Below are 26,685 nucleotides of genomic sequence, written 5' to 3' on the forward strand. Positions count from 1 at the left end.
TATTTTACCCATACAGTTGTTTTCAGATCAAATATTAAGCTTTGAAAATACCAGCCTGACCATACTGTGCAGACTGAGAGGTCAGCACCAAATTACAGGCTTTTAGAAGAAGGTACTGATGTTAGACTTTGATTCCATTCCACCCGCCAGGGTACAGATGAGAACCAGAGCCAGCTCAGTCATTAGCTTGGATGGGCACACTGCCACAGCACCGTTAGAGTCCCACAAAAATATGTTCATTTCTTATAAGAATTGTAAGAAAAAACGAACTTTTAGGATTAAGAAGCTATTTTTGATATATGAGTGTATTCATCTTTATACCAACACAGTTGTAAAATATGAACTTTTATAATTTTTTAGGGAGAAAAATGTCCACAAGGACAAATGTGCCCAGGCACCCAAAAGGCCTTAATGGGGCCCTGATGAGGACTCTGGGACCTAGAAAGATTTCTGTAGTTGGAGGTGGCAGAACCTAAACCAAACTTCAGGTCTTCTAACCCCAGCTTGGTGCTGGGGCATCTCCCAAGCCACCGCCTGGCTTGGGTACCGACACTCTCCACCATCCACCATCTCTGTGCATCTCCTCTGCCCTGAGCCAGGATGCACCTCCTGCTGCAGCTGGGTTGGCCCACCTCATTTCCCACGGTTCATCACTACTGTATCCCACCCGAGCTCCACCCATGCTCAGAGTTCCCAGACCACTAGAGCCCTTACCAGTTCTGGTTCTTGTTCCTATTTGCCTCACGTGGAGTGACCTCCCCTCATCCTCTGCCTGCTCCAGAGTGACCTGTTCCATAGGGGCATTGTTCCAAGGCACCTTCCAGATGCCTTTCAAGATGAGTCCAGCCTTGAGTGATCTGTGCCATGTGTGAACGAGCTTCACATTTACTAACAAACTATCTTCTCTCATATCATTTGTATTATCTCATCTTATCCTGTCTCCCTTATTAGTCTCATCCCCCTCCCCCAGTTATCTCAGGGTCCTGGACAGCAGAGACCCCATATTATAGAGTACATGGTCAGCACCCAGTAGATTGGCTGGAGTCGCAGACTCCTCTGATAGTGAGTTCCATCAAGACCTCTTCTGGGCCCCTGAAGCCTTAGGCTCCCCTGGTGACCCAGATGGTAAAATATCTGCCTGCAATACAGGAGACCCAGGTTTGATCCCTGGGTCAGGAAGATCCCCTGGAGAAGGGATTGGCTACACACTCCAGTATTCACGCCTGGAGAATTCCATGGACAAAAGAGCCTGGCGAGCTACTGACCATGGGTGTCGCAAAGAGTTGGACACAACTAACACTTTCTTTCTCTTTCTTATATTCGTAACCCCTGAAATAACCTTCAACCTGTCTGACTGAGAAATCCTCAGACCAGGGCTGATATCTTTTCATCCCTGTGTCCTCAACCCCCAACACAGTGCCTGGCTCGAAGTAGGTACTCTGTAAATATTTGATGAATGGGCATTTTCTAGAACCAGCTTTCAGTTGAATTTCCAAGTTTGGGAAATGTTTATTTTTAATGTGAGCTCCCCGCCCCTAAGAACAAATAAGGGAAAAAGAAAGCAAGAAGCCAATTTAGGAACAAAATAAAAATTGTGAAAGTTATTTCCATAGAAGTTGTAGTAGACTTTTCAGAGTTTTCTTCCATCCAGGGTTAAGTTCACAACCTAAACTGTAACTAGTTATCCTCCAGGCTAGATGAGCATCCACTTTATTAAATACTGTTGGTCTTGTTTCCATTTGTGTAGTCAGTTGTCACAATGATATATCACAAAGACTTTTCCTGCTTCTTTAATGTGACTTTTTGTTTGTTTGGGTTATTTATTTATTTATTTGACTGCATCAGGTCTTAGTTTTTGTTTCTTTTTTCTTTTTCTTCTTTTTTTTTTTTTTTTTTGGTTGCATTGAGTCTTAGTGGTGGCATGCGGGCTTAGTTGCTCCGTGGCATATAGGATCTTAATTCCCCAAAGACCAGGGACCGAACTCATGTTTACTACATTTCAAGGCAGATTCTTAACCACTGGACCACTAGAGAAGTCCCCATGTTATTTTTTAAAATCAGAACTTCATAGTGATGGAATAACTCCAAAACTGATATTCATTAAATAATCCAAGTCAGAATTTTACTATATCCTGTAACTGAGACCCTCATAACATTGTTCCGGGCACCTGAAGATCAGTTTTATTTCCCCATTTTCTTGGTGAAACTCCTTTCTGAGACATCACTAATATTTCCAGAATACTCAAATCACAACAAAGACCATGGGCAGAAAAGCAAGGCTGCTCAGGCATTCAGGGCACAGGATCTTACAGATGCACCACATTGAGCCGCCAGGACAGCGGGAGTTTAGAAATGCCTATCAAAAAGCACCGGCATCGACATTGGACCTGTCAAAGCCAATCAGTTTGGTTTTGGTCATTGCACCTGGTCACTGTCGGCTTTGCAAGCACTAACTGAAAGCAAAAGCATAAACTGGATTTATCTTAGCATTTTTAGCATTTAGCTCTTTTAGCATTTTAAAAGAGCTTCTAGGAGAACCTCCCATTTGCGGACACAGATACGATTCATTTTTCCGAGCTGACCAATTTCAGAATCAATTGACTAACTCACCCCAAAGAGCAATCATAACTAGAGGTCCCTAAAATTGCTTTTGAACGTCAAGATCCAGCAAGAGAAACCGTATTTTGAAAATACAGTTCAAATGTCTCACGTCTTAATTCCAGATGAAATAAATCAGCCATTAATTAGATATTTTTTCTAATCTCTGATGTGGCCAATCATGGAAGATCTCAAGCAGCAAGACTGGGAAGGACTAGAGGCAGGAAGTGGAAGGAGATGGGTCTGAATTTAGAAACTCACCCCTCCGGGGAACAGGACAGGAGGTGGGACATAGAGATGCGGCAGGAAGTGGTAGAGGGAGGGGTTTAGGAGCAGGGCGGTGATTGGCTCCTCGCAAGGGCGATCCCGGAAGTCTAGTGGTGATGGTGTGCGGCCCCGACTGAGCATTTTACGTGTGTTACTTCACACACTTGCACAAGCGTCCAAGGAGGGAGGTAGTTTGACTGGACCCATTTTAGGAACGCGAGAAGTTGATGTGTGGAGAAATTAAGTAGCTTGCCCCAGGTTATCTATCTAAACGTCAGAGCAAGGATTTGGACGTCTACAATCCCGCTAGTGGTAAAGAACTCACCTGCAAATGCAGGAAACATAAGAGACGCAGGTTCCATCCCTGGGTGGGAAAGATCCCCAGGAGAAGGAAATGGCAACCCACTCCAGTATTCTTGCCTCGGAAACCCCACAGACAGAGGAGCTTGGCGGGCTACAGTCCATGGGGTCACGAAGAGTTGGACATGACGGAGCTACTGGGCACAGAACCACACAATCCAGCTGTCACCCCCGTCCCCTTAACCACTGAGCCTTGATTCTCACAGGAGGTGATGAGCTGCTCTCTTGGGCAGGTCCTTCCTGGAGTCTGCCAGCTTGCACCAGAATCCAGGCTCCGCAGAGGGACGCAGGGAACAGCCCCTGGGAGGGGGGCTCTCATTTCTACACAGAGCATCCCTGACTCCTTGAGTGCACATTCCTAAGGAAAAAAATGTTAAGCATGAGTCCCTACTTAACATACCTTCACTTATATATTCATGCATAAGTTTTGTACATGTGCTACTGGCTTAATGTACATCATTAAATATGATTTTATTCATAGGGAAAATTATTCTTTTACACGGAAAACTGACCATAAATTCACTCCCAATAGCATTCACCTACACCAGCACTGAAAATGTGTATCTCTCTCCAAAAATACATTTTTAAAATAACTTGGGTCTGGTTTTTATTTTGACATCAGAATTTCTTGATCTAGAACCCAGTTCTAGAATTATTATTCTAGAATTATTCCCTAATTGTTGTGATTATTTATCCACATATGGATGATTACTTGAAAAAAAATGTAGTGCAAGACCTTCAATATAGTATATAGTTCTGAAACTATATATTAAGGAAAAAACAAAATAAAAAGCCTGCAGCAGTAACCCCCACCCCAAAAAAATGTTACCCAACAGGAAAAATTCTCTCTAAAACAATTCTTTTGAAATCTCAGAAACAAAGCTAAAATGTCAATCCTTTCTTTTTAACATTTTTCACAGCAAAACAACAGCCAGCGTACAAAATAAATCTTTGGAGTTCAATCTAAGCTACTGCCATCAACAGAACATGTCTCATTTAGGGCAACAATTTCTTTTTCTGATCATTGCAATAATGCACACACACAAAAAAAGAAAAATTAAAAGCAAGCATTTCAGCCATCCTGACAGTCATGAGCCCTTTGACAGCTTCCCTTACTCCATCAGCCAAGGGTCATTATAGCAGCTGCCTTCCTGAAACCAAGTCTGATGGAAAGAGGCAGAGCTTAGCAAAGCCACTGAAACATCCCACCTGCAAAACTCATTTAAAACTGGGATCCCTATCAGTCTTGTCCCAGAGGGCCCCCTCCATCCTGCACAGGAGAGATGAGTTCTTCACATTCCATTTGTGTGGTCATCACTTGTGTTTTCCCTGAGGCTCTGGAAAAGCTAAAAGGTTATTTCCAGCCAGAGCCACTGGAACCTGAGCCCTGTATCCTTTTCCTGCACAAATCCCGACCTGGCAGTAGCTGTTGAGTGAGACTCCCGACCCGCACATTAAGGGAACAATATCAAGTTGGCCGATGAGACTGATGACGGCTGGACTGGAAAGGGTTGTCCCAAGCCCATGTCACCAGGTTTGTTTTTGTTCAGTCGCTCAGTCATGTCTGCCCCTGTGACCCCACAGACTACAGCCTGCCAGACGTCCCTGTCCTTCACCATCTCCCAGAGTTTGCTCAAACTCATGTCCACTGAGTCGGTGATGACATCTGACCACCTCATCCTCTGTTACCCCCTTCTCTTCTTGCCCTCAATCTTTTCCAGCCTCGGAGTCTTTTCGTAACTAGACTGGCTGTCTGCTACTCAGAGCCAGCACCCCTGGGTGGTAGATTACTGTCTTTGTTCTGTGTCTTCTGAAGCCTCAGGTCAGGGAAGGGAAGCTCATTGCATTTTGTATTTGAGATGATAGGTTTGGCAATGGGAAATTATCCAAGAAGTAGGGGGGAAAAAAGGTATAAATTTTATAAAGGTTTCTAAATAATCAGGTAGCTAGTGTAGATTTTTAGTTGCCTTACATGCTTTAAAGTGACTGCTCCGGTGCTTCCCTGAGCTTCTTCCTAATCATTGAGGTAAGACGCTGTCTGCTGAAGCCACTTTAAAACCTCCCCAGCTAAAATATCTCAGCCGTACTCTACAGATGTGATGGTTGTGAACAGAAGTGTCCTCCCCAAGCTGTAGCAGATCCTAATAGTTTTTTGAGGATGTTTGTTTCTTACTTCAAGCTGCTCCCTGGGCCCAGGTCTATAGTAACATACATACATGTGCGCTGAGTCGCTTCAGTCATTTCCGACTCTATGCGACCCTATGGACTGTAGCCCGCCAGGCTCCTCTGTCCGTGGGGCTTCTCCAGGCAAGAATACTGGAGTGGGTTGCCATGCGCTCCTCCAGGGATCTTCCTGACGTAAGGGTTGAACCCTCATCTCTTACATCTCCTTCAACGTTGGCATTTGGGTTCTTCACCACTAGCACCACCTGGGAAGCCCATAGTAATATAAGGAGGTCATCTTTTCAGATGCATCCTTGTTAGCCACCTGGACCCTCCCGAGAACATTCCAACCCCACCCTTGTCTTAGCTGGTGATTGAAAATCCAGAGAGTATTTGTATTCCAGCTGCTAGCTACCAAGTGTGACTTGAATTCTCTGCTGCTCAGAGCTTAGCAGGAGCTCAGATGAGGGGAGGGAGGTAGGAGGGGGGTTCAGGATGGGGAACACATGTAAACCTATAGCTGATTCATGTCAATGTATGGCAAAAACCACTACAATATTGTATAGTAATTAGACTTCAATTAAATACATTTTTAAAAATTAAAAAAAAGAAGAAGCCGAGAGAGAGCATGTTTAGGAGGACAGCCTGGCGGCTGTGTGATCCACACACTGTCTTGTGTGAGTGTCTCTCCCCCAGGCTGGCATAACTTCTTGAAAATACTGATGCCTGGGTGCCATCTCTTAGCCTGTGGGGGTGCTCAGGGCACACAGGAGACTGTCGGGGATGGAGCAGAATGACTAGCAGTGGAAAGAGAAGGAAATGGAGTGAAGAAACTAATGAGACTGGGAACTGGAATGGAGAGTGGATTTTGTTGTCTGGTGGGTCCTGGCAGGGGAGTGGCTTCTGCTTAGAAGGAGATGGGCATGCCTTCCAGGGTTTTGAGCAAAGGACTGACGTGGTATGACGTACATTATGAAATGATCACTCTGGCTAAATGATCTCTTCTTTCCATCGCATCACTTAAACTCAGAAAAACTCAAACAATTTTCCAGCCAGCTGTTCAAGTGTTTAAAGGAAAGAAGTGAGCAGGATCCTAAATGCTAGAATCTTCCAGGTAGCAGCTTCCCAGATTCCTGAAAGAGATTATGTAGAGGGCTCAGCTCTAGCAAGTTCATGGTGTTTTTCACTCTAAGAAATTTGAACTGGAAATGGGAGCTTTCAATTTGCTGTTTGCTCAGGCATGTCCAGAGGCTAGTCCCAGGAATTTTGACTTAATGGTTTGAGATAGAATGTAGGCATATGTGTACTTAAGAAGCTTCCTGAATGGATTCTAATGCACACACTAACCACTGCTCCAGAGGCTGGAGAAGACAGCTGACATTGGCAAGTGCTTTGATTTTCCCCTCTCATACCCAAGAGCTGTACTGACCAGTGTGGTCACCACCAGCTAGGTGTGGCTACTGAGCATTTTATGGGGATAGTTGAAATTGAGATGTGCTAGAAGCACAAGACACTTACAGATTTTGAAAACTTAGAATTAAAGGATATATGTAAAACGGTCTAATTATTCTATATAGATTACATTTTGAAACAATAGTACTTTGGATATACTGAATTACATGTGATGTTATCAACAGTAACTGACTGTTTTTAATGTGGCTACAGGAAATTTAAGACAGCACATGTGGTTCACACTGCATTTGTATTGAACAGCACTGATGTAGAGCGTTTCAGAGACTCCTCTTACGTCAGAACCATAGCCCTCTGTCTTCCAAACCTTCATAACACACCTATCATGCTACCACCCTCCAGAGTCTTTTTTTTTTTTTTTTTAAAGAAAAATGCTACATTGCTTTTTCAGATCAGGTAAGAATAGAAAACATTGAAAGACAATACAGCTTAGCAGTTAATAGTAAGAACTTGCTAGATGTAAAACTGTAAACAAGTTATTCATCTTCTCTGAGGCCCATCCCCTCATCTGTGAAATCTGAATAATAGCCTGTATCTCAAGGTGTTGTTAAGTCACTAAATCATGTCCAACTCTTTATGACCCCATGAACTGCAGCACGCCAGGCTTCCCTGTCCTTCACTGTCTCCCAGAGTTTGCTCAAACTCATATCCATTGAGTTGGTGATGCTATCTAACCATCTCATCCTCTGTCGCCCCTTTCTCCTGCCCTCAATCTTTCCCAGCATCAGGGTCTTTTCCAATGAGTAGACTGTTCGCTTCAAATGGCCAAAATATTGAAGCTTGAGCTTCAGCATCAGTCCTTCTAATGAATATTCAGTGTTGATTTCCTTTAGGTTTGACTAGTTTGATCTCCTTGCTGTCCAAGGAACTCTCAAGAGTCTTCCCAGCACCACAGTTCAAAAGCAATAGCATAGCTCCTAACTCCCCGTAAATGGTAGACCCTGTCACTAACTCTGAACTTTAAAGAAAATGGGGAGACACCTTGGATTCAGGTGATGTGATTCGATGTTGGCAGTGGTACCCCAACTCCCAGCGTCAGTGGAGGTGCAGAAGTCATCATCCCCCAACTATTCATGAGTTGGCTCTATGTTATACCTCTTCATTTAACTGGAAATAAACTCTCAGGATATCAGATTTATATGCAAATGTAAGTATAAAACAATTTAAAAGCAAAATGTCTTTTGGAAAGAGTATTCTTGATGATCAGAGCTGTGGCTGGCATGTGCCTTCACTGTCATCACTAAAAAAGAGAGGCGAGAGGGTCTTGCCTAAGAAGGCAAGAGAAAGGAGACTTGGCCTGAAGTCTCAAAGCATCCAGCGCTCCAGTTAACCTATTTGATTTGTGAGGGTTCGCTTCACCCTGCTGCTTATGTTTGACCCTAAGTCTCACTGCCTTTTGAGCTCATAACCATTATCTAATAATGCTCACTAGCCTCAGATCTGAAGTTGAATTTTTACACCATTGTGTTCCACTTCTTCCAGTTGTCAAGCACAAAAACTTACTTTTTAAAAAATTTCCTGACTGAATAAACCAGATTGTCTTCGAAAGTTTCCTTTTTTTCCCATAGACATGGGAAAACTCATATAGTTGGTTTCCCTCATCCTCAGGAGACAAACCAGTTAAGTGAAAGCTGGTTTGTATGCAGTTAGGCTTCCCACCCTCCCCCAGAGGGTCGGCTCCCATTAGAATGAGATCAGGAATGGGCTGCAGTGTGCATTTTAAATCACTGTCCATGGCCACCATTATTTCTAAACCCAAAGGCACCATTAGAACCAGGGAATATTTGCAGATGTTTCTTTACACTTGGGTCTATTGAAAAAAGGAGAAGTGATTATTTTAACCTTTCCCCAACCTATGGAACAAAAGAAATGACAATAGGCAGGGAAACATCATAGTTTTAAAAAATTGATGTATGTGGCCATTGAGCTATATTTCTGGAGGAGACTGTTAGTAGCAGAAAAGGCAAACACATCTTTGGGAACAGGGACAGTCTCACTTCCCAAGCCAGGGCCCTCTGCCTTAGACATGAGATCAAAGGCTTCAAATAGCAGAAAGCCATGCCTTTAGACTGTGTTTCTTGAAACAATTATCCTGAGTGTTGAAAACAGCACAGAGCCTTTGGCAAATCCTTGAGTGAGTGAGTGAAAGTCGCTCAGTCACGTCCGACTCTTTGTGACCCCATGGAGTGCTTAGTCCATGGAATTCTCCAGGCCAGAATACTGGAATAGGTAGCCTTTCCCTTCTCCAGGGGATCTTCCCAACTCAGGGATCGAACCCAGGTATCCCGCATTGCAGGCAGATTCTTTACCAGCTGAGCCACAAGGGAAGCCCAACAATATTTCAGTGGGTAGCCGTTCCCTTCTCCAGTGGATCTTCCCAACCCAGGAATCGCAGGGTCTCCTGCATTGCAGGCAGATTCTTTACCAACTGAGCTATCAGGGAAGGTGAATCCTTAATTCTGAGCATTCACAGCATCTCAGGTGCAGTGCCATCCACCCCGGCCTCAGCCTCTGTCCTGCTTTCCAGGAGCACTTTTGTGGTTTCCTTTGTATCAGAGGGCAGGGCAGCAAATAAACCGCCAGGCAAATTCAAGCAGGACAGGTCACTAAGCCCCAAGTGCTTCTCAGAAACCATTCCCAGTGTTCCCGAAAGTATGTGTGTGTGTTCCCACACGCGCACTCATACATAATTTCTAGGTAAAATATATGCATATATATTTACAGACACATGTGCACACACACAGGTTTCCTGGAAACCATTTTGAGGTTGATTTTCTATACATGGAGAGAGAACTATAGATCCACATAGAAAACCTCTTACAAATATTTTTAACTTACTTCATATAAAAGTAAATTTATTTCACACAGCAATGAGTACATTCATTCTTTTTCCACCGATGTGGTGCAAAAAGAGGGCCATGCTTGAAGAATAGAGGGGAAAAAAATATTAAAGTGAAATTTTAGTTGTCAGTTTTGTAATTGAAGCTGTCTCCTCACTTGAAAATATTGTTCTCATTGAAGTGGAAGGAAAAGAGGAGCTGGCAAATGCCCCCAAATGTTAATTTCCCCAGACATATTACAAGTATATACACAAAGATTTCAGGAGGGCTCTTGCTGTGATGGGGGCATCCATCATTCAAGGCCACATATAACAGTGCACTGAGGGAGTGGCCCAAATGTATTCTTTTTCTTCTTTTGCCTTTTTCCTCTTCTTATTTCTACTTCTTTCTCTTATTTTCTTTCCTTCTTCTACCAAAATGCAAGCAAAATACAACTTTTTAATGACAACCTCATTTTCTGAAACTCTGGAAAGTTCATAATCCTGAACTTATTTTCTCAAAAAAAAAAAAAAATGCATGGATTGCCAATTGTTTCCTGGCTTTTTTGAGGTGAATCTTTGCTTTTTATCCCACATTCTATCTTCTTTAATGAAACTATCCTCAAAAATTATAGATGGAGCTAGAAATACACTGCCAACATGTCTAGGATTTTCTTTGCAGGGAGATAGAAAGGGTTATAAATGAAAAAAATCTGACTGTGGCCAAAACTGGTTCATGATAACATTAATCTCTTTATTTATTTTTTTTTAATTTATTTATTTATTTATTTTTTCAGTGGGTTTTGTCATACATTGACACGAACCAGCAATAGATTGACACGTATTCCCCATCCCGATCCCCCCTCCCACCCCCCTCTCCACCCGACTCCTCTGGGTCTTCCCAGTGCACCAGGCTTGAGCACTTGTCTTATGCATCCCACCTGGGCTGGTGACCTGTTTCTCTTGGTAATCTCTTTATTAATTCAACAGCACATGCATGCATGCTCCGCCGCTGCCGAGTCGCTTCAGTTGTGTCCAACTCTGTGCGACCACATAGACGGCAGCCCACCAGGCTCCACCGTACCTGGGATTCTCCAGGCAAGAACACTGGAGTGGGTTGCCATTTCCTTCTCCAATGCATGAAAGTGGAAAATGAAAGTGAAGTTGCTCAGTCATATCCGACTCTTCCCGACCCCATGGACTGCAGCCCACCAGGCTCCTCTGCCCATGGGATTGTCCAGGCAAGAGTACTGGAGTGGGGTGCCATTGCCTTCTCCGCAAGCATACTCAGTCATGTCCAACTCTTTGTGACTCTATGGACTGTAGCCCACAAGACTCCTCTGTCTGTGGGATTCTCCAGACAAGAATACTGGAGTGGGTTGCCATTTCCTCCCCTAGCGATCTTCCCAACCCAGGGATCAAACCTGAGTCTTCTGCACTGGCAGGCAGATTCTTTACCACGGAGCCACCTGGGAAGCTCATTAACTCGACAAATGTGTGTTAAATACCTGATATGTGCCAGGTGTTGTGTTGGACTCTGGAGATACAAAATCAACTAAAATGCAGTGTTTGCTCTCAAGGAACTTTTGGTCATCAGTATATGTATATGTTGATTACCAACTGTGGGTTAGGGTGAGAAAACCTTTGAAATTACTGCATTCTGAATCTATTTAATGAGAAAATTAGTATTTAAGTCTAGTTGTCACAGAAACAAGTGACAAGCCTTGCAAAACAAAGCCAGGGAGGTCACTTGCAAACCAAAAGACACACTCAACATAAAGGCAGCTCCTGGCCTGGGGAGGAGCCCAGTGGCCTTTGGTCTGCCCACTTCTGGATTCCGGGTGGCATCATTAGCAGTTTTCAGTAAACATCTTTTTATTTCAAAAAGCATTTTTGTTGTTGTTGTTCACATGCTAAGACATATCCAACTGGGACCGCATGGACTCCAGCACGCCAGGCTTCCCTGTCCTTCACTCTCTCCCAGTTTGCTCAAACTCATGTCCATTGAGACGGTGATACCATCCAACTATCTCATCCTTTGCTGCCCCCTTCTCCTTTTGCCCTCAATCTTTCCTAGCATCAGGGTCTTTTCCAGAGTCAGCTCTTTCCATCAGGTGGCCAAAGTATTGGAGCTTCAACTTTAACATCAGTCCTTCCAATGGATGTTCAGGGTTGATTTCCTTTAGCATTGACTGGTTTGATCTCCTTGCTGTCCAAGGGACTCTCAAGAGTCTTATCCAGCACCACTTTTCAAAAGCATCAATTCTTCAGCACTCAGCCTTCTTTGTGGTCTAATTCTCACATCTGTACATGACGACTGGAAAAACCATAGGTTTGACTATCCCAACCTTTATCCCAACCTTTTGACTATCTCACTTCAGCAAAGTGTTGTCTCTGCTGTTTAATATGCTGTCTAGGTTTGTCATTGCTTTTCTTCCAATAAACAAGCATCTTTTTATTGCATGGCTGCAGTCACCATCCACAGTGATTTTGGAGCCCAAGCAAATACAGATAACTGTACTGGGATATAACCAAGTTCTTGTGTTGCATGCAGTAGATCACCACTAGTTTCTAATACTTCATACATTCAAGACAACAGCCCTAGTTGAGTTTCTTTAAATCACTCTGTTTATGTAACCATCAGCATTGTCCACAGGAGGCCACTTCCCATCTGACCAGTGAGACTCCAGCCAGGATAGCCGACCCACATTAAAGCTGCCTGTACAGTGTGGCGTGTCTTCTAAAGATGGCAGATGGTTTGTGAAGGGTTTCTGCTGGCTGAAGGACAGATCAGGGCTGGGTAGAACATGTCAACACATCTCAAGGCTTAATTAACATACCCAATAATGTAGCCACATAGACAAAATGGCTGCGATAAGGAGGAATAATAAGCAAAGTCATTCTATATACCTTCCTTGGTCAAGGAAACAACTTGTTTAATGTTTCAAAAAATGCACTCTACTTTTTTTTTTAATTTATTTTCGACTGTGCTGGGTCTTCGATGCTGCACACGGGCTTTCTCTAGTTGCAGTTAGCAGTGGCTACTCCCTAGTCGTGGTGCACAGACTTCTCATTGTGGTGGCTTCTCTTGTTGCAGAGCTTGGGCTCTAGGGCTCTAGCACAGGCTTCATTAGTCATGGCTCGTGGGCTCCAGAGCTCAGACTCAGTAGTTGAGGTGCCTGGGCTTAATTGCCCCACAGCATGTGGGATCCTCCCAGACCAGTTATCTAACCTGTGTCCCCTGTATTGACAGGTGGATTCTTAACCATTAGACCACCAGAGATGTCCTATGCCCTCCTTTTATTATTAAAAAAAAAATCATCAAATGGGAATGGCTTTGGATTTCAGGAAATGTATATGTGAGTTCCTCAAATCCTTCAATCAACCACGACTTTCAGATGTGTTTTTTTAAAATCAAAGTAGAAATGATTTTAATGTTAACAAAAGCTCATCCTAAGTATTCAGTCATTTGCAGATTTTCTGGTTGTTCTTTCCTATTAAGGTTTCAGCTGGTAGAGAAAACAGAATTTTATTACCTTAAAGAGTCAGTTGTAGTTTTATGTTTGGAGTAATAAACTTCAGTGGTTACCTGATGGTTTCCTTTTAAACTTCCTGAACAATAAGCTGGTGAACAAATTACTTTGTAGATTTCTATGAATACATGTGACAGAACTTGCATAAACTAGGCAAGGCAGCGGGGTAGGAAAAGAGAACAGGATTTGAAGTCCGAAAGGTCTGTATTTGACCCTCCCTCTCTGAGTAAGAGAGTGATGTTGGGCAAATTACTCCCCAAGATCTAAGTTACCTTGTCTGTAAAATTAGGATGCTAGCATCCATCTCAAAAATGTTGCTGTTCAATTAAATTAGATAGTATTTGAAAACTGCCCATTGTGACTGACACATAGCAGGAATTCATGGAAGCCTGTTTCCTTCTGGCATGTAAATGTGTATCTGGCTCCAATTCGCAAGTGTACTCACTGAACCAACAAACTTTCTGAGAGTGCCTCCTTTCACTAGATTCTGCAGCCACCACAGTGAATTAAAAGCAGTGCTTGTCTTCAAGGACCCTTATGGTCAAGAATTCTATTTGGCTCTTCAGATCAGCTGAGCAAGCAAGAAAGTATGGCATGTGCAGTGTTAGAGCAAAGAAGAAGCAACTTGCTAAAGCATAAATAGAATCAATAGAATGTTCTGCATATCTGGAGCAGGCACAAATTATGTGTGTAAATAAATATACAAATAAACAGATAATGTAATTCCTAACAGCCATTGCTTCATAGCAAACAATGAAGTTCGCAGAGCAGAGATAAAAAGAGGCATTTGATTGGGGACAACTTGACCTTTAAAACTGTTCAAGCAAGTGACCAATCTGTCAAAAAATGAAAAAATGTCATGTTTATTAAGCTAATAAGAGGGAGAAAAAGCAGTAAGAATTAAGACCATCTCCTAAGCTATAAGTCATTTAATTCTTTTGGACACATTACCCTAAAGGCATCTTATAAGACTCTTGTGAACAAACTTCTATTTTAACTAATGACTATGTCTCAGTTGATGGAATGGCATTTCTCTCAAGAAATCCACTTTACAAAGGGAATGAAACTGAATATTTTTCAACTAAGGAAGGCCGGTGTGGACCAACTAGTTAAAGAATATACTGTTGCTCTTTAAAAATTCAAATTCAGTTCAGCCTAATGAAAAAATATTTATTGTTGGAGGTCAAGGGCTGGCTGAGACTACCAGGCAAATTTTCACCCTGAGAAGCTCACCTTCTAGTGAGGATCCAGACGTGTAACTAAGGCGCTCAACTCCCCAGGTCCTTGTCCCTCTTCTCCTTCCCTTTCTCTCTCCTTCCTTCCCTTTCTCTCCCCCTCCTCCTTCCCAGGATGAAAGAGGTCAGGTGGACCCCATACATTACCTACTTACTTGCATAAATCTTTCTCTGTGGAAATGTTTATATGCATACGTGTGCATAGCCTCAAGATGATGCCAAAACTATTTGTGTGTATATAAGTATTTGTATCTGTATATACATTTTTTTTTCTGGAAATGGGACAACATTGTTGTGTTAACATTGGTTTCTTGACTTAGCTTGCTCTCATATGATTCAGGAATTAGTCTTTGTGTGTGAGTGTGTGTGTCTGGAGAAAGAAATGGCAACCCACTCCAGTATTCTTGCCTGAAAAATTCCATGGACAGAGGAGCCTGGCGATGTGTGTGTGTATTGCTGTTATTTAGTCACTAAGTCAAGTCGTATCTGACTCTTTTGTGATTCTTGGACTGTAGCCCTCGGGGCTCCTTTGTCCATGGAATTTCCCAGGCAAGAATTCCAGAGCAGGTTGCAATTTCCTTCTCCAGGGGATCTTCCTGACTCAGGGGTCAGTCCTGCGTCTCCTACATTGGCAGGTGGGTGTTTTACCACTGAGCCACCAGGGAAGCCCGTGTCTGGGTTTACATATGTGTCCTATGTGTGTGTGTGTGTTCACAGAAATGTGGTGCAATGTTAAAAGTTCGGGAGTCTGGATATGTGGGATAGGGGAGTTCTTTGTACTAATCTGAAATTTTTCTGTAAATTTGACATTTTTTTGAAGTATATCATTCTTCTAGATCTTTAAAAACAAGTGACTCAACACCCTTCACAGCCCCTCTCCTGCCTTCTTTCCCACCCATTAGCCCACCCTTGACACCTAGTTAGACCTCACTACCTCAGTGGGGTTCCATTGATAACATGGATTAACACCAGCGTCTTCCCAGGAGGTGCTGAAATACAACTGAAAGATACCAACAGGCAGGCCTTTCCGCAGACAATGAGGTCAGCATCTCTGAGACTTGGCGTCAAACGTATCTTTCTAAAGTGCAAGAGGCCGCCACACTCAGACAGAAGCTCCAGATCCCATGCGGCTGCGTTCCTCCAAGCTTTGTTCATCACGCCCATCTTCTCCTTCCCGGGAGCACCCTGGCCGCCCTGTGCGTCTTACTGAGATGCCCTCACTTGTCGGGACCCAACTCAGAGTCCCCTTCTGAGTGCCTCCTCCGGCCCATCAATCACCCACCCCAGAGAGAGCCCCGCTCACTTCCTGCTGTCCGGGCCCCCCCACACTCCGTGATTCTAAACCTCAAGCTCCATTTCCCTGATGTGTTTCCTCTGTCTCCCAACCAACTGTGGATCCTTTGGGGGAAAAGTCTGGATACCTTTGCTCTTGTTGTCAGCGTGGGCCTAACACAGAGTAAGATTCCAAGAAGTGTCTACTGATTCAAAGCAAACAAGGCAATACTTGCTGGACTGAAGTTATGACAGACAGCTGGGGGGGCACCTGGAGGAGCTCTGTGCATGGCATGGGGCTCACAGCAAGGGCTGGGTGTGTATCCTGACCGGGGCAGTGAGTGAGGACCAGCCTGCAGGGGATGAGGAGGAAGTGGAGGTGACGACGCCAGAAACCCAGCCAGGCAAGACCACAGCAGAGCTGGGGAGATGCTCCCAGGAAGGAGCAGGGTCGGATAAGGAGGGCAGGGCAGGGCGTTCCAGGGGCTGAGTCAGCGCCTCATAAGCCCAGCTTAACAATGGTGATTAATGAGTGGACTCCTTTTTATTATTTTCTCCTTAAATTTCTGAGTTGGGGTCATGAAATTTGATTAGAACTATTAACCCTCTCCCCCCGAAAAGTGCATACACATTTGCTCACTTTTGCCTGACATTTCAGAACATTCACAGATTCTCTGAAATGGCTCTAGTGACTCCCCCCCCCCCAAATGATACCCCAGATGTTAAGAAAAGGGATGAAATTTAAGTTTAGGAGTGTTAGGAGTGACATGCTCTCCACTTCCCCCATCCTTGCACCACACTGCAGCCAGAATGATCTTTTAAAACTGCAAAGTAGAGTTTATACAACTCTACTTAAAACCCTTCAGGGCCACCCATTATTTTTCTTTCTTTCTTTCTTTTTTTTTTTTTTTGGCCTATAATTTTTTGAACTTTTTATTTTCTGTTGGGGTATAGCCAACTGACAGTGTTGTGATAATTTCACATCGAAGGGACTCGGCCATACATACACATGTATCCATTCTCCCCCAAACTCCCCTCCCATCCAGGCTGGCACATAACACTGAGTTCCATGTGCTATACTGTAGGTCCTTGTTGGTTATCCATTTAAAATATAGCAGTGTGTACATGACCATACCAAACTCCCTAACCATCCCTCTCCACACCCCTGCCCCCGCACCGGCAACCACAAGTTTGTTTTCTAAGTCTGCTGCCCATTACTTTCTATACAAAAGAATCCTTGACATGCCACACCCTTTTGCACCAGCTTCTTCCAGCCACTTCCCCCCTGAATTTTAGCCATCTTGACTAAAATTATTCATCCCAGCTGTTTTTGGTGATTAACGTGAGTGTCATTTACTGCCTATTAAATCTCAAAGAACTGCCTGGCTTAAAAGAAAGCTCTTAATAAATATTTGAAGAAAATATGGAAAAGACGGGGGTGCCAGCCAGATCAACATGGGCTCAATCTTAAAGATGGGCATGTTTTAAAGTCCACAGCAATTCAGTGATTTTCCTGACCTGGGTCATAGAGCCAAGGATGGCAGCAACACCAGGACTGAAACCCACCGTCTTTTGATTCCCGCCCTCTGCTTATACCACATTAAGTCCATGCACGTGTCTCAGCAGAAGTTTGCTGCTTGGCGTCTTCATCTCCCTCCATCTCCCAGAAGCATTCTAACCTGTTAACTGCCACTTACGCCAGTAACGCTTGTTACCGGTTTTAGGAGCACAACCCTGGAAATTCTGGAGGCAGACTGTCTTCCTGTTTAAGACGCTAGTAAAGTTGTTCAGTACTGTTGGCTCTTAAACTCCAAGTGAGACGGCCCCCCCAGCTCCTACACAGTCAACTCATAGACCATATAGTTTATTGATGTGTTTCCAGTAATAAACTTTACGCCTGTGTCTCGTGGGAAGCACATGCCATTCAGGTTAAATGTAGGAAATTTTTTCTTTGGTGTTTTTCTCCTTTGTGTGGATTCAGACACTTGAAGCTTATTGCATAGAAACTGACCTGGCAGTGACCTGACCTTTAGAAAGAATGGTGGAAAAGTGGCTACAATAGACCTGTATGCACCTGGGGAGACAGAATAAGTAGAAGTGAACATTAACCCATCTGGGTCCAATGTCGTTGGCCCAAAATGATTATGGTAAATTGAAGAAAACATCAAACAAACAGAATAAAAAAAATTCCGGAGGGAAATTCAGAGTGGTACACTTGGAGAGAAAAAGTAGATTTTGCCAATACAGGGCCAAGAGAAAAACTGGTTGTATTTCAGCATAGTGGGGCCTTGGGAGCAGAACAGAAAGTAAGTTTAAACCGGGCTGGGCCTTTCAGATTGCCCTGGAAAGAACAGGGCCTGATTCAGGACCAGGATACACACAGAGGCGTGGCAGCCAAGGTCTCCAGGAGCAGAGCCACATAAAATTCATTTCACTTCCTTACTTGATGATTAATTAAAAAACAGTTAATGAGAGCGATCATTCTGAGCAGTGGGATTCAGCCATGAAAGAGTTTAATGACCCTGAGGCTGGGCTGGCAGTGTCTGTTCTGCAGAAGTTTCTCCTAAATTTTATAGAGGCTGAACAGAGCTTTCCAGCTCCAGGGTAGCCGGGATAAGGTAGAAGAGAGCTTTGGAAGGCAGAAAGGAGGAAGCAAATATTGAAGTTTGTTTGCAGCAGGAGATAAAAAGAAGGAAGCCTGCATTTATGGGTTGAAGGTCTGCATCCTGCCCCCAGTTTCACATGTTGAAGCCCTAAGCCCCAGTGCCACGGTTTTGGAGCTGGGGCCATGGGTGGTACAGTCAGACATTTGTGCCTGTAGGTTCCACGGTCATGGATTCAACCAAACACGGATCAAAAATATTAGGGAAAAAAAAAAAAAATTCCAGCAAGTTCCAAAAAGCAAAACTTGAGTTTGCCGTATACCATCAACACACCAACACCATTTTTATATAATATAAATATAGCATTTATATTATATTAGATATTAAAAGTAATCTAGAGGTGATTTAAAGTATTCAGGATATGCAAATACAATGCCATTTTATTTAAAGGACTTGAGCTGATTTTGGTATAGGAGGGGGTGGTGCTAGAGTCAATCCTCCATGGATTTTGAGTTAGTCATTGCTCAGTTGCTCAGTCGTGTCCAGCTCTTTGTGACCCCATGGACTGTAGCCTGCCAGGCTCTGCTGTCCATGGGATTCTCCAGCCAAGAATACTAGAATGGGTTGCCATTTCCTACTCCAGAGGATCTTCCCAACTTGAGTATCTTCTGTCTCCTGCATTGACAAGTGTATTCTTTACCACTAGGGCCACCTGCAAAGCCCATGGATACTGAGGGATGACAATGATTAGTCTTCGATGAGGTCATGAGAGTGGGGCCTTCATAATGGGATTAGTGCCTTTAGAAGAACAGACCAGAGAGCTGTATTTGTCTCTCTCTCCCATGTATGCACTTGGCAAGAAATTATACCTACAAGCCAGGAGAACTCTCACCAGGAACAAAATCAGGAACTTCGATCTTAGATCGATAGCCTCTAAACCTGTGAGGGTAGATTTCTGTTCTTTAAGACGCACGATTATGGTAATCTGCTCTAGCAGCCTAAGCTAAGACAACTGCCAATATGGGGACTTGGAAAAGCCATTTTGCTGGAATGACTGGGTCAGTGACTGTGGATGGAGGCAGTTCACACTGGTGGGCAGACCAACTGTGAAGGTCTCTTCCCAGCTCCAGAGTTAGTGATGTCGTAGTGGCAGCTTGCTGTCAGCCAAAGTGGGTGTGTTTACACCACGGGAACAGGCAAACACTGCAAACCAGGGCTCCCCCCAGGAGAGCCGCTGGTGTAACTTTTACCAGCACACCCCTGGATCAGTTAGATGAAAGTTTCGTGGGGACCTGGGTCCCTGGGGTTCTCACATTCACGGTACACCTTAACATTTGTCGCTGCTATTGTTTCTGCTCTAGTTCCTAATACACAGTGGCACTCTGCAATTATCTCTTATTATCCATCCAGAGTGATTCAGCATTTGTAGACTCTCCTGGCAAACCAACCATCACTTAAAACGTTGTTTCTATGGGGAAATATTTCCAAGTTGCAAGCTACTGACTTCGAAATAAACTTTTGGAAAAGAACCATCAGTGAGCTGGGGCCTTTTTCAATTCTGGATCCTCCTGGGAAAGTTAGAGAACAAAACGAGTCACGTCTATTTTAAAAACAGGTTGCAAAACTTATCCAAAGTGAAACAGCAAAAGGAATAGAACTTGGAGGAGAAAAAGATGAGAAACAATTTAATAAGAGGGCTGACGCCAGCTGTTTGTTTGTTTGTTTGTTTTTTCCTGCTGTTAACATCAGGGATTTGGTTGGACAGAGGGAAGAAAATCTTTGTGGTATTTTTCTGGGGTATATGGATGTGGATTTTATTTTAAATATTTTCAGACATACTTTCCACCTTCAAGGGTAGTTTACATATGATCTGTTTCAAGGACCAAGAAATGGTTAAAACAGAATTACCTGTCTACTTCAAGATCCCCATAACCTTTATGAACCTAAGTCTATAGATGGCGTAATGTGTTTCAAATTTTTGAGAAGCATAATTCATTAAATCTTTCACAAGAATCTTGGAATATTAGAGTAACTGGATGCCAAATTTATCATTTTTTTCCATCCAAAAACACGAATATCAAAAATTAAACTGTCTCATATCAGTATATCTCATATGAGGACTGGAAAAGTTCAATTTTCATTCCAATACCTAAGAAAGGCAGTCCAAAAGAATGCTCAAACTACTGCACAATTGCATTCATCTCGCATGCTAGTAAAGTAATGCTCAAAATTCTCCAAGCCAGCCTTCAGCAATACGTGAACTGTGAACTTCCAGATGCTCAAGCTGGTTTTAGAAAAGGCAGAGGAACAAGAGATCAAATTGCCAACATCCGCTGGATCATCGAAAAAGCAAGAGAGTTCCAGAAAAACATCTATTTCTGCTTTCTTGACTACGCCAAAGCTTCAACTGTGTGGATCACAATAAACTGTGGAAAATTCTGAAAGAGATGGGAATACCAGACCACCTAACCTGCCTCTTGAGAAACCTGTATGCAGGTTAGGAAGCAACAGTTAGAACTGAACATGGTCCAAAAAAAAATAAGAACTGAACATGGAACAACAGACTGGTTCCAAATAGGAAAAGGAGTACATCAAGGCTGTATATTGTCACCCTGATTATTTAACTTATATGCAGAGCACATCATGAGAAACGCAGGGCTGGAAGAAGCACAAGCTGGAATCAAGATTGCCGGGAGAAATATCAATAACCTCAGATATGCAGATGACACCACCCTTACAGCAGAAAGTGAAGAGGAACTAAAAAGCCTCTTGATGAAAGTGAAAGAGGAGAGTGAAAAAGTTAGCTTAAAACTTAACATTCAGAAAACCAAGATCATGACATCTGGTCCCATCACCTCATGGGAAATAGGTGGGGAGATGGTGGAAACAGTGTCAGACTTTATTTTGGGGGGCTGCAAAATCACTACAGATGGTGATTGCAGCCATGAAATTAAAAGACGCTTACTCCTGGGAAGGAAAGTTATGACCAACCTAGATGGCATATTAAAAAGCAGAGACATTACTTTGCCAACAAAGGTCCGTCTGGTCAAGGCTATGGTTTTTCCACTGGTCATGTATGGATGTGAGAGTTGGACTGTGGTGAAAGCTGAGCACCGAAGAATTGATGCTTTTGAACTGTGGTGTTAGAGAAGATTCTTGAGAGTCCCTTGGACTGCAAGGAGATCCAACCAGTCCATCCTAAAGGAGATCAGTCCTGAATATTCATTGGAAGGACTGATGCTGAAGCTGAAACTCAAGTACTTTGGCCACCTCATGTGAAGAGTTGACTCATTGGAAAAGACCCTGATGCTGGGAGGGATTGGGGGCAGGAGGAGAAGGGGGTGACAGAGGATGAGATGGCTGGATGGCATCATGACTCGATGGACATGAATTTGGGTAAACGCCGGGAGTTGGTGATGGACAGGGAGGCCTGGCGTGCTGCGATTCATGGGGTCGCAAAGAGTTGGACACGACTGAGCGACTGAACTGAACTGAACTGATATCAGTATAAACCCTTAAATCAAGCATTCTAAATCAACACTTTTCAATTGTTTAATGGGGGAAAAGCTGTGATTTGGGGCTTGTGAAGTTGATGTTATTTTAGTCCTTCATTCAGAAGGGATGGGCGTATTATTTTCCTAAATGAAATCACAGTACCCTGACTTGCCATTTCCTTAAAACAATCTAAAACAATGAAATGACAGCTGTAAATCTGCCACTTGGAACTCTAACTGGTTCTTAGCACCCCCCAGTTGCTCCAACAGTCATGGTTTCAGAGCAGCTCTTGTAAGCATGGTGTATCCCTTCTTCCAAAACAGATGTGAACTCATAAAGCTTCCTAACGATGACTCCAAAATAAAACAGAAAGTATTCTCGGTGGCATATTTTTGGTTTGTTTATCCAAAATCCCTATCTTGCCCCATTCCCCTTCATGATCTGCCTTAAAATGATCGTCACCAGTTTAGCTGAGAAGTCTTGTAAATTCTCACTACCCCTCACCCCCAGGCACATCATCCTTTCAGCTCTGGCTCCCAGGACCTCAGCTCTGTATCCCTGAGCATTGCCTCTTATCCATGCTGATTCTCAAATCCCTCCAAGTCAGACTTTCCAAGCTAAATTCTGGGGCTGAGTACCAGCAGTTTCACCGGCTCCTGGGCCTGCTGAGGAATGTGTCGAAGACCCAGTGCTGCCCGCTCTCTGGGAAGAAAATACTTGGGGAGAGTCTGGCACGGGGGAGCTTAGATTCTTGCCAGCGATGTGCTGCACCGTGATTCAGGCACCTGAGGTCTCGGTGGCTTTACCCGCCTCCTCAGCCTCTGAACGCCTCCCCCACCACCAGGCCCAGGTGCTTTGCTCCTCGATCTTGAGTTTCACAAGTCTGATAATGTTTATCTCTTCCTGTGCATCAGCCCAGTCCACTCAACTCTGGCCTGTTCTAGCCCTCTGGCCTTGAGCTCTAGCCCTCCCCCTTCCCTCTCCTCTCCTGTGTGGCCCAGCCAGACCTGTCCTTAGGTGCTGGCCCCTGTATCTTCTGGTTGAACCTTTCTGCTGGCAAAACAGCCCCCTGGGTGCCTTTGTTCCAGGCGGCCTGCCTGTCCTCCCCGAACGCTCCCCTCCTTCACCAGATGCTGGGCCCCGTCACATTAGCGGGTCCTAGGAATGTGCATCTATTCAACTCAGATCTGAACGACTGGGGGTTAGGAACGCCTCTGTCCCTCTCACTTTTTCTCCAACTCCCAGCCCAAAATGTAGGAAGCCTGGTGAGTCTTGGATTCCTAACCCTAATGAGTGTGATATTGTTAAAGAGAAAAAAAAAAAAAAGCTAAGCTCATGCAAATTTCAGCTGGGGGCCCAAAGCTCCTGTTGCGGACTCTCTGACCCTCCCAGGGTTCTTGCATGCTGCACCCTCAGCTAAAAAGGGGCCCATCTTCCTCTTCATCTTCACAAAGGTGAAGAGCCTCTGGCTCTTTCAAGTTCTTTTCAGCCGGGAAGTCTTCCTGGAGCCCTGGAGACAAAGCTGGTAACCCTAGTGTTCCACATGCCTCCTATATCAGCCGGATCCTGTGCTGGGCACACTGCCTTCTGGTGATGTCTCTTAGCCTAAATCCTCCTCTAGATAGAGAGCACCTCGAGAGCAAGGATTGTAACCTCAGCGCCCGGCATGGTGCCAGGCACACGGCTGGGGTGCAGTAGGTACTTGCTAAGAGTAGAAAAGTCAGCGCTGGAGCCTCCAGGCGGTAAGAAGCAGTCCTTCTCACCTCACCTGCCAAGTGGAGCCCCAGAACTCTCACCACACGGTGTTCACAAGGGTCGACGTGTCTCCCCTCTCCCCACTAGCCAGAGGGCTCTTCAAGGGCGTCCATGCATTAGCCACATCTTTGCATCCGGCGAGGCGTGCAGTGACCCACGTGGATCAAGTATGTGTTGATCCAGTGTTTCCCAGCAAAGACACCTCTTGACATTTTGACCAGGACAATTCTTAATTGTCTAAGACGGTCCCACATGCACAATTCACTCAGCAGGCTTCACCCCCACCCACCAAATGCCAATAGTACCCTCCGTACACACATACACACACACACCTGCGTGTACACACACACACAGACAGACCTTTGCAAAAAACCCTTGCATGGGAGAGCCAGGAGAACAGGACTGCCCGAGCTTGTGGTTAACGGAGCTCTGCACCGCGGCTCAGGGGGAGCAGGATGGGGCACCCCCTGCAGCAGTGCGTCTCCAGGTGAGGTGGGGGTCAGGTGTCATCTGTGGCCCTGAATCAGTTTCACAAAATACTTTCTGTATAGTGTTCCACCTACAATGCAGGAGACCCAGCCTCGATCCCTGGTTTGGGAAGATCCCCTGGAGAAGGAAATGCTTACCCACTCCAGTATTCTAGTCTTGGAAACCCCCATGGACAGAGGAGCCCAGTGGGCTACAATCCATGGGGTCACAAAGAGTTGGACAAGACTAAGCAACCAAACAAGTGTTCATTTAGTCGGATGTCAAGTCTTAACAAGGATAACAGGTTCCATGGGCAAGGAAGTGTGGGAAATGCTTTTAAAGGGCACACTAGAGTGAGTGGTAAAACAGTGCCTGTGAAGACAAGCAAGTCTTGCTGGTAGGCCCTAACCTTTCACAGGGAGTTAAGAGGTGGTTTTAGAACATGGGGAAGTAAATACTCGGGAAAACTACAGCAGGAGCTTGTCTGCCAGGAAATGAGTAAAATCCAATTAGCATTGATTAGGCCACAGGAAAAAACTGATGAAGGATGAGTGACCTTTCTTCTAATTTCTTAATAATAATAATAGGTACTATTTATTATGTGCTAATTACTTCATCTTTTGTTAATTCTCGCTGTTATTACCTCCTTTTCACATATAAAGGGCTTCCCTCGTGGCTCAGACAGTAAAGAATCTGCCTGCAATGCAGGAGACTCGGGTTTGAAGGGAATGGCTACCCACTCCAGTATTCTTGCCTGGAGAATTCCATGGACAGAGGAGCCTGGCGGGCTACAGTCCATGGGGTCGCAGAGAGTCGGACACAACTGAGTGACTAACACTGTCACATATAAAATACTGAGGCCTAGAGAAGCTGGCTAAATGACTTCTCCTAAAGCCATATAAGCAATTAATGGCAGCACTGGATTTGAACCCAGTTCCATGTAATTTCAGATCTTGTGGTTTTGAATACGATACCCAAAGCCTCCCAGGGCGTCATCAGGGTTCCACCAGGGGCTTTCCTGGGTGAACCTCCAAAGCAACTCCCGTCTCTGCCCATGAGTGCCTTGAATTAGTGGTGCATGTGATAACGCTACAGGACGGGGGACCCCTTCTTGGGGCCAGAGAGTGGGCTGTTGTCTAACACTCGGAAATGAACTGTCCGACGAGACGCACATACCGACAAGGCGGACTTTCCTGGGAGGGGGCACCCGGGCAGAGAGAAGCAGGGTCAGGGAACCCAGGAGGACCGCTCCGCCACGTGGCTTGCAGTCTCAGATTTTATGGTCATGGGGTGAACTCCCAGGTCGTCTCTTGCCAGTCATCTTGCTTGGTCCATATTTGTTCTGACTGAGGGTCCTTCCTGGTGGCGTGTGCATCGCTCAGCCAAGGTGGATTCCAGCAAGAAGGACTCTGGGAGGCTGCTTGCCTCCTCCCTCTTTCACACCCCACCCCCCACCAAATTCGCCTGGTTAGTTTTCAGGGGCAGCACGGTGTTCGTATCGGGACCTCCTGTTGTGAGACAACTCAGGCAGGTGCGCCTGGCCAAGGTAGGTGGTTTTGGTCAACAGTTCTCTAACAATAAAGTAGTGAAAGTGTTAGCCGCTCAAAGTTAGTTAGACTCTATGTGAACCCAAGGACTGTAGCCCGCCAGGCTCCTCTGTCCATGGGATTCTCCAGGCAAGAGTCCTGGAGTGGGTTGCCATTTCCTTCACTGGGTTGGGATCTTCCCAACCCAGGGATCGAACCCAGGTCTCACTTTATTCTCTGCATTGCTCTTCAACCTCAGTTAGTTATTTAGTCTAAGTACTAAATGTGCAGTGTTTTTTTTTTTTTTTTGGTTTGTTTTTTTTCTGGTATGATTTACATCCCTTAATTTTACTATTACAGTTTTAAGGTGACAGATTGCTATTTTCTGTTACATAGCGTGTTCGTGTTGATGAAGTAACATCCATCTGCTTAGGCATTTTCCCGGTCTGATCGCCTTCCTGGGGTCGGTCCACCCTCCAGGAACGGCCGTCGTGGCCACGACAGAGCTCACCGTCTGCCCAGGCTAAGTTGCAGGCAGTGTCGCCATCCGACTCCTCATCTTGCCATTTCCTCTTTCTTTCTCGGCAGACGTGGGTGCATTTTTTGAAGAGGGGATGTGGCTGCGATATAACTTCCAAGCGCCCGGGATCGGGGCCCGGGAGTCCGGCGGCAGATCGGAGAACTCCCCGGACCCGCAGAACGGAGCCCCGGACCTGGCGGGCGAGGAGATCCGCTTCAGCTTCAGCACCACCAAGGCGCCCTGCATCCTCCTCTACGTCAGCTCCTTCACCACCGACTTCCTGGCGGCGCTCGTCAAACCCACCGGTAAGGGCGGGGATCCCTAGCCTTCTGCCCGTTCAGTGTTGGAGGACGAATGAGCTTACGGTCCGGCTCTAGGAGACGGCTAAGCGGTTGTAAGGCACATACACACCAAACACCCAGGACCCGTTTCCTCTCTGAAAACAGGAGCGCTAAGACCCTTGAAGCTTTAAGATCTCTTTTTTACAAATGAAAATATTCAGGTGTGTCAAGGAGCACGTGTCTCTCATTTCCCAGGGAGATTGAACAGGTTGTAGACATGGAGGCTTCTGCTCTGTGGTCTTGCTCTTTGGTGATGAAAGC

At 44.8% G+C, this 26,685-nt stretch overlaps 1 protein-coding gene across 1 annotated transcript in view; it reads left to right on the plus strand.

Moving 5' to 3' along the window:
• Positions 1–26,685, plus strand: part of CNTNAP2 (contactin associated protein 2) — a 2,205,784-nt gene that overhangs the window by 2,004,197 nt on the left and 174,902 nt on the right. The window contains exon 20 of the mRNA XM_043872451.1: positions 26,152–26,388. Within this exon, the coding sequence (XP_043728386.1) occupies positions 26,152–26,388 (237 nt within the window). The remainder of the gene's footprint in view (positions 1–26,151; positions 26,389–26,685) is intronic.

The sequence above is a fragment of the Cervus elaphus genome, chromosome 18 (genome assembly GCF_910594005.1).
Source record: "Cervus elaphus chromosome 18, mCerEla1.1, whole genome shotgun sequence".
Lineage (NCBI taxonomy): Eukaryota > Metazoa > Chordata > Mammalia > Artiodactyla > Cervidae > Cervus > Cervus elaphus.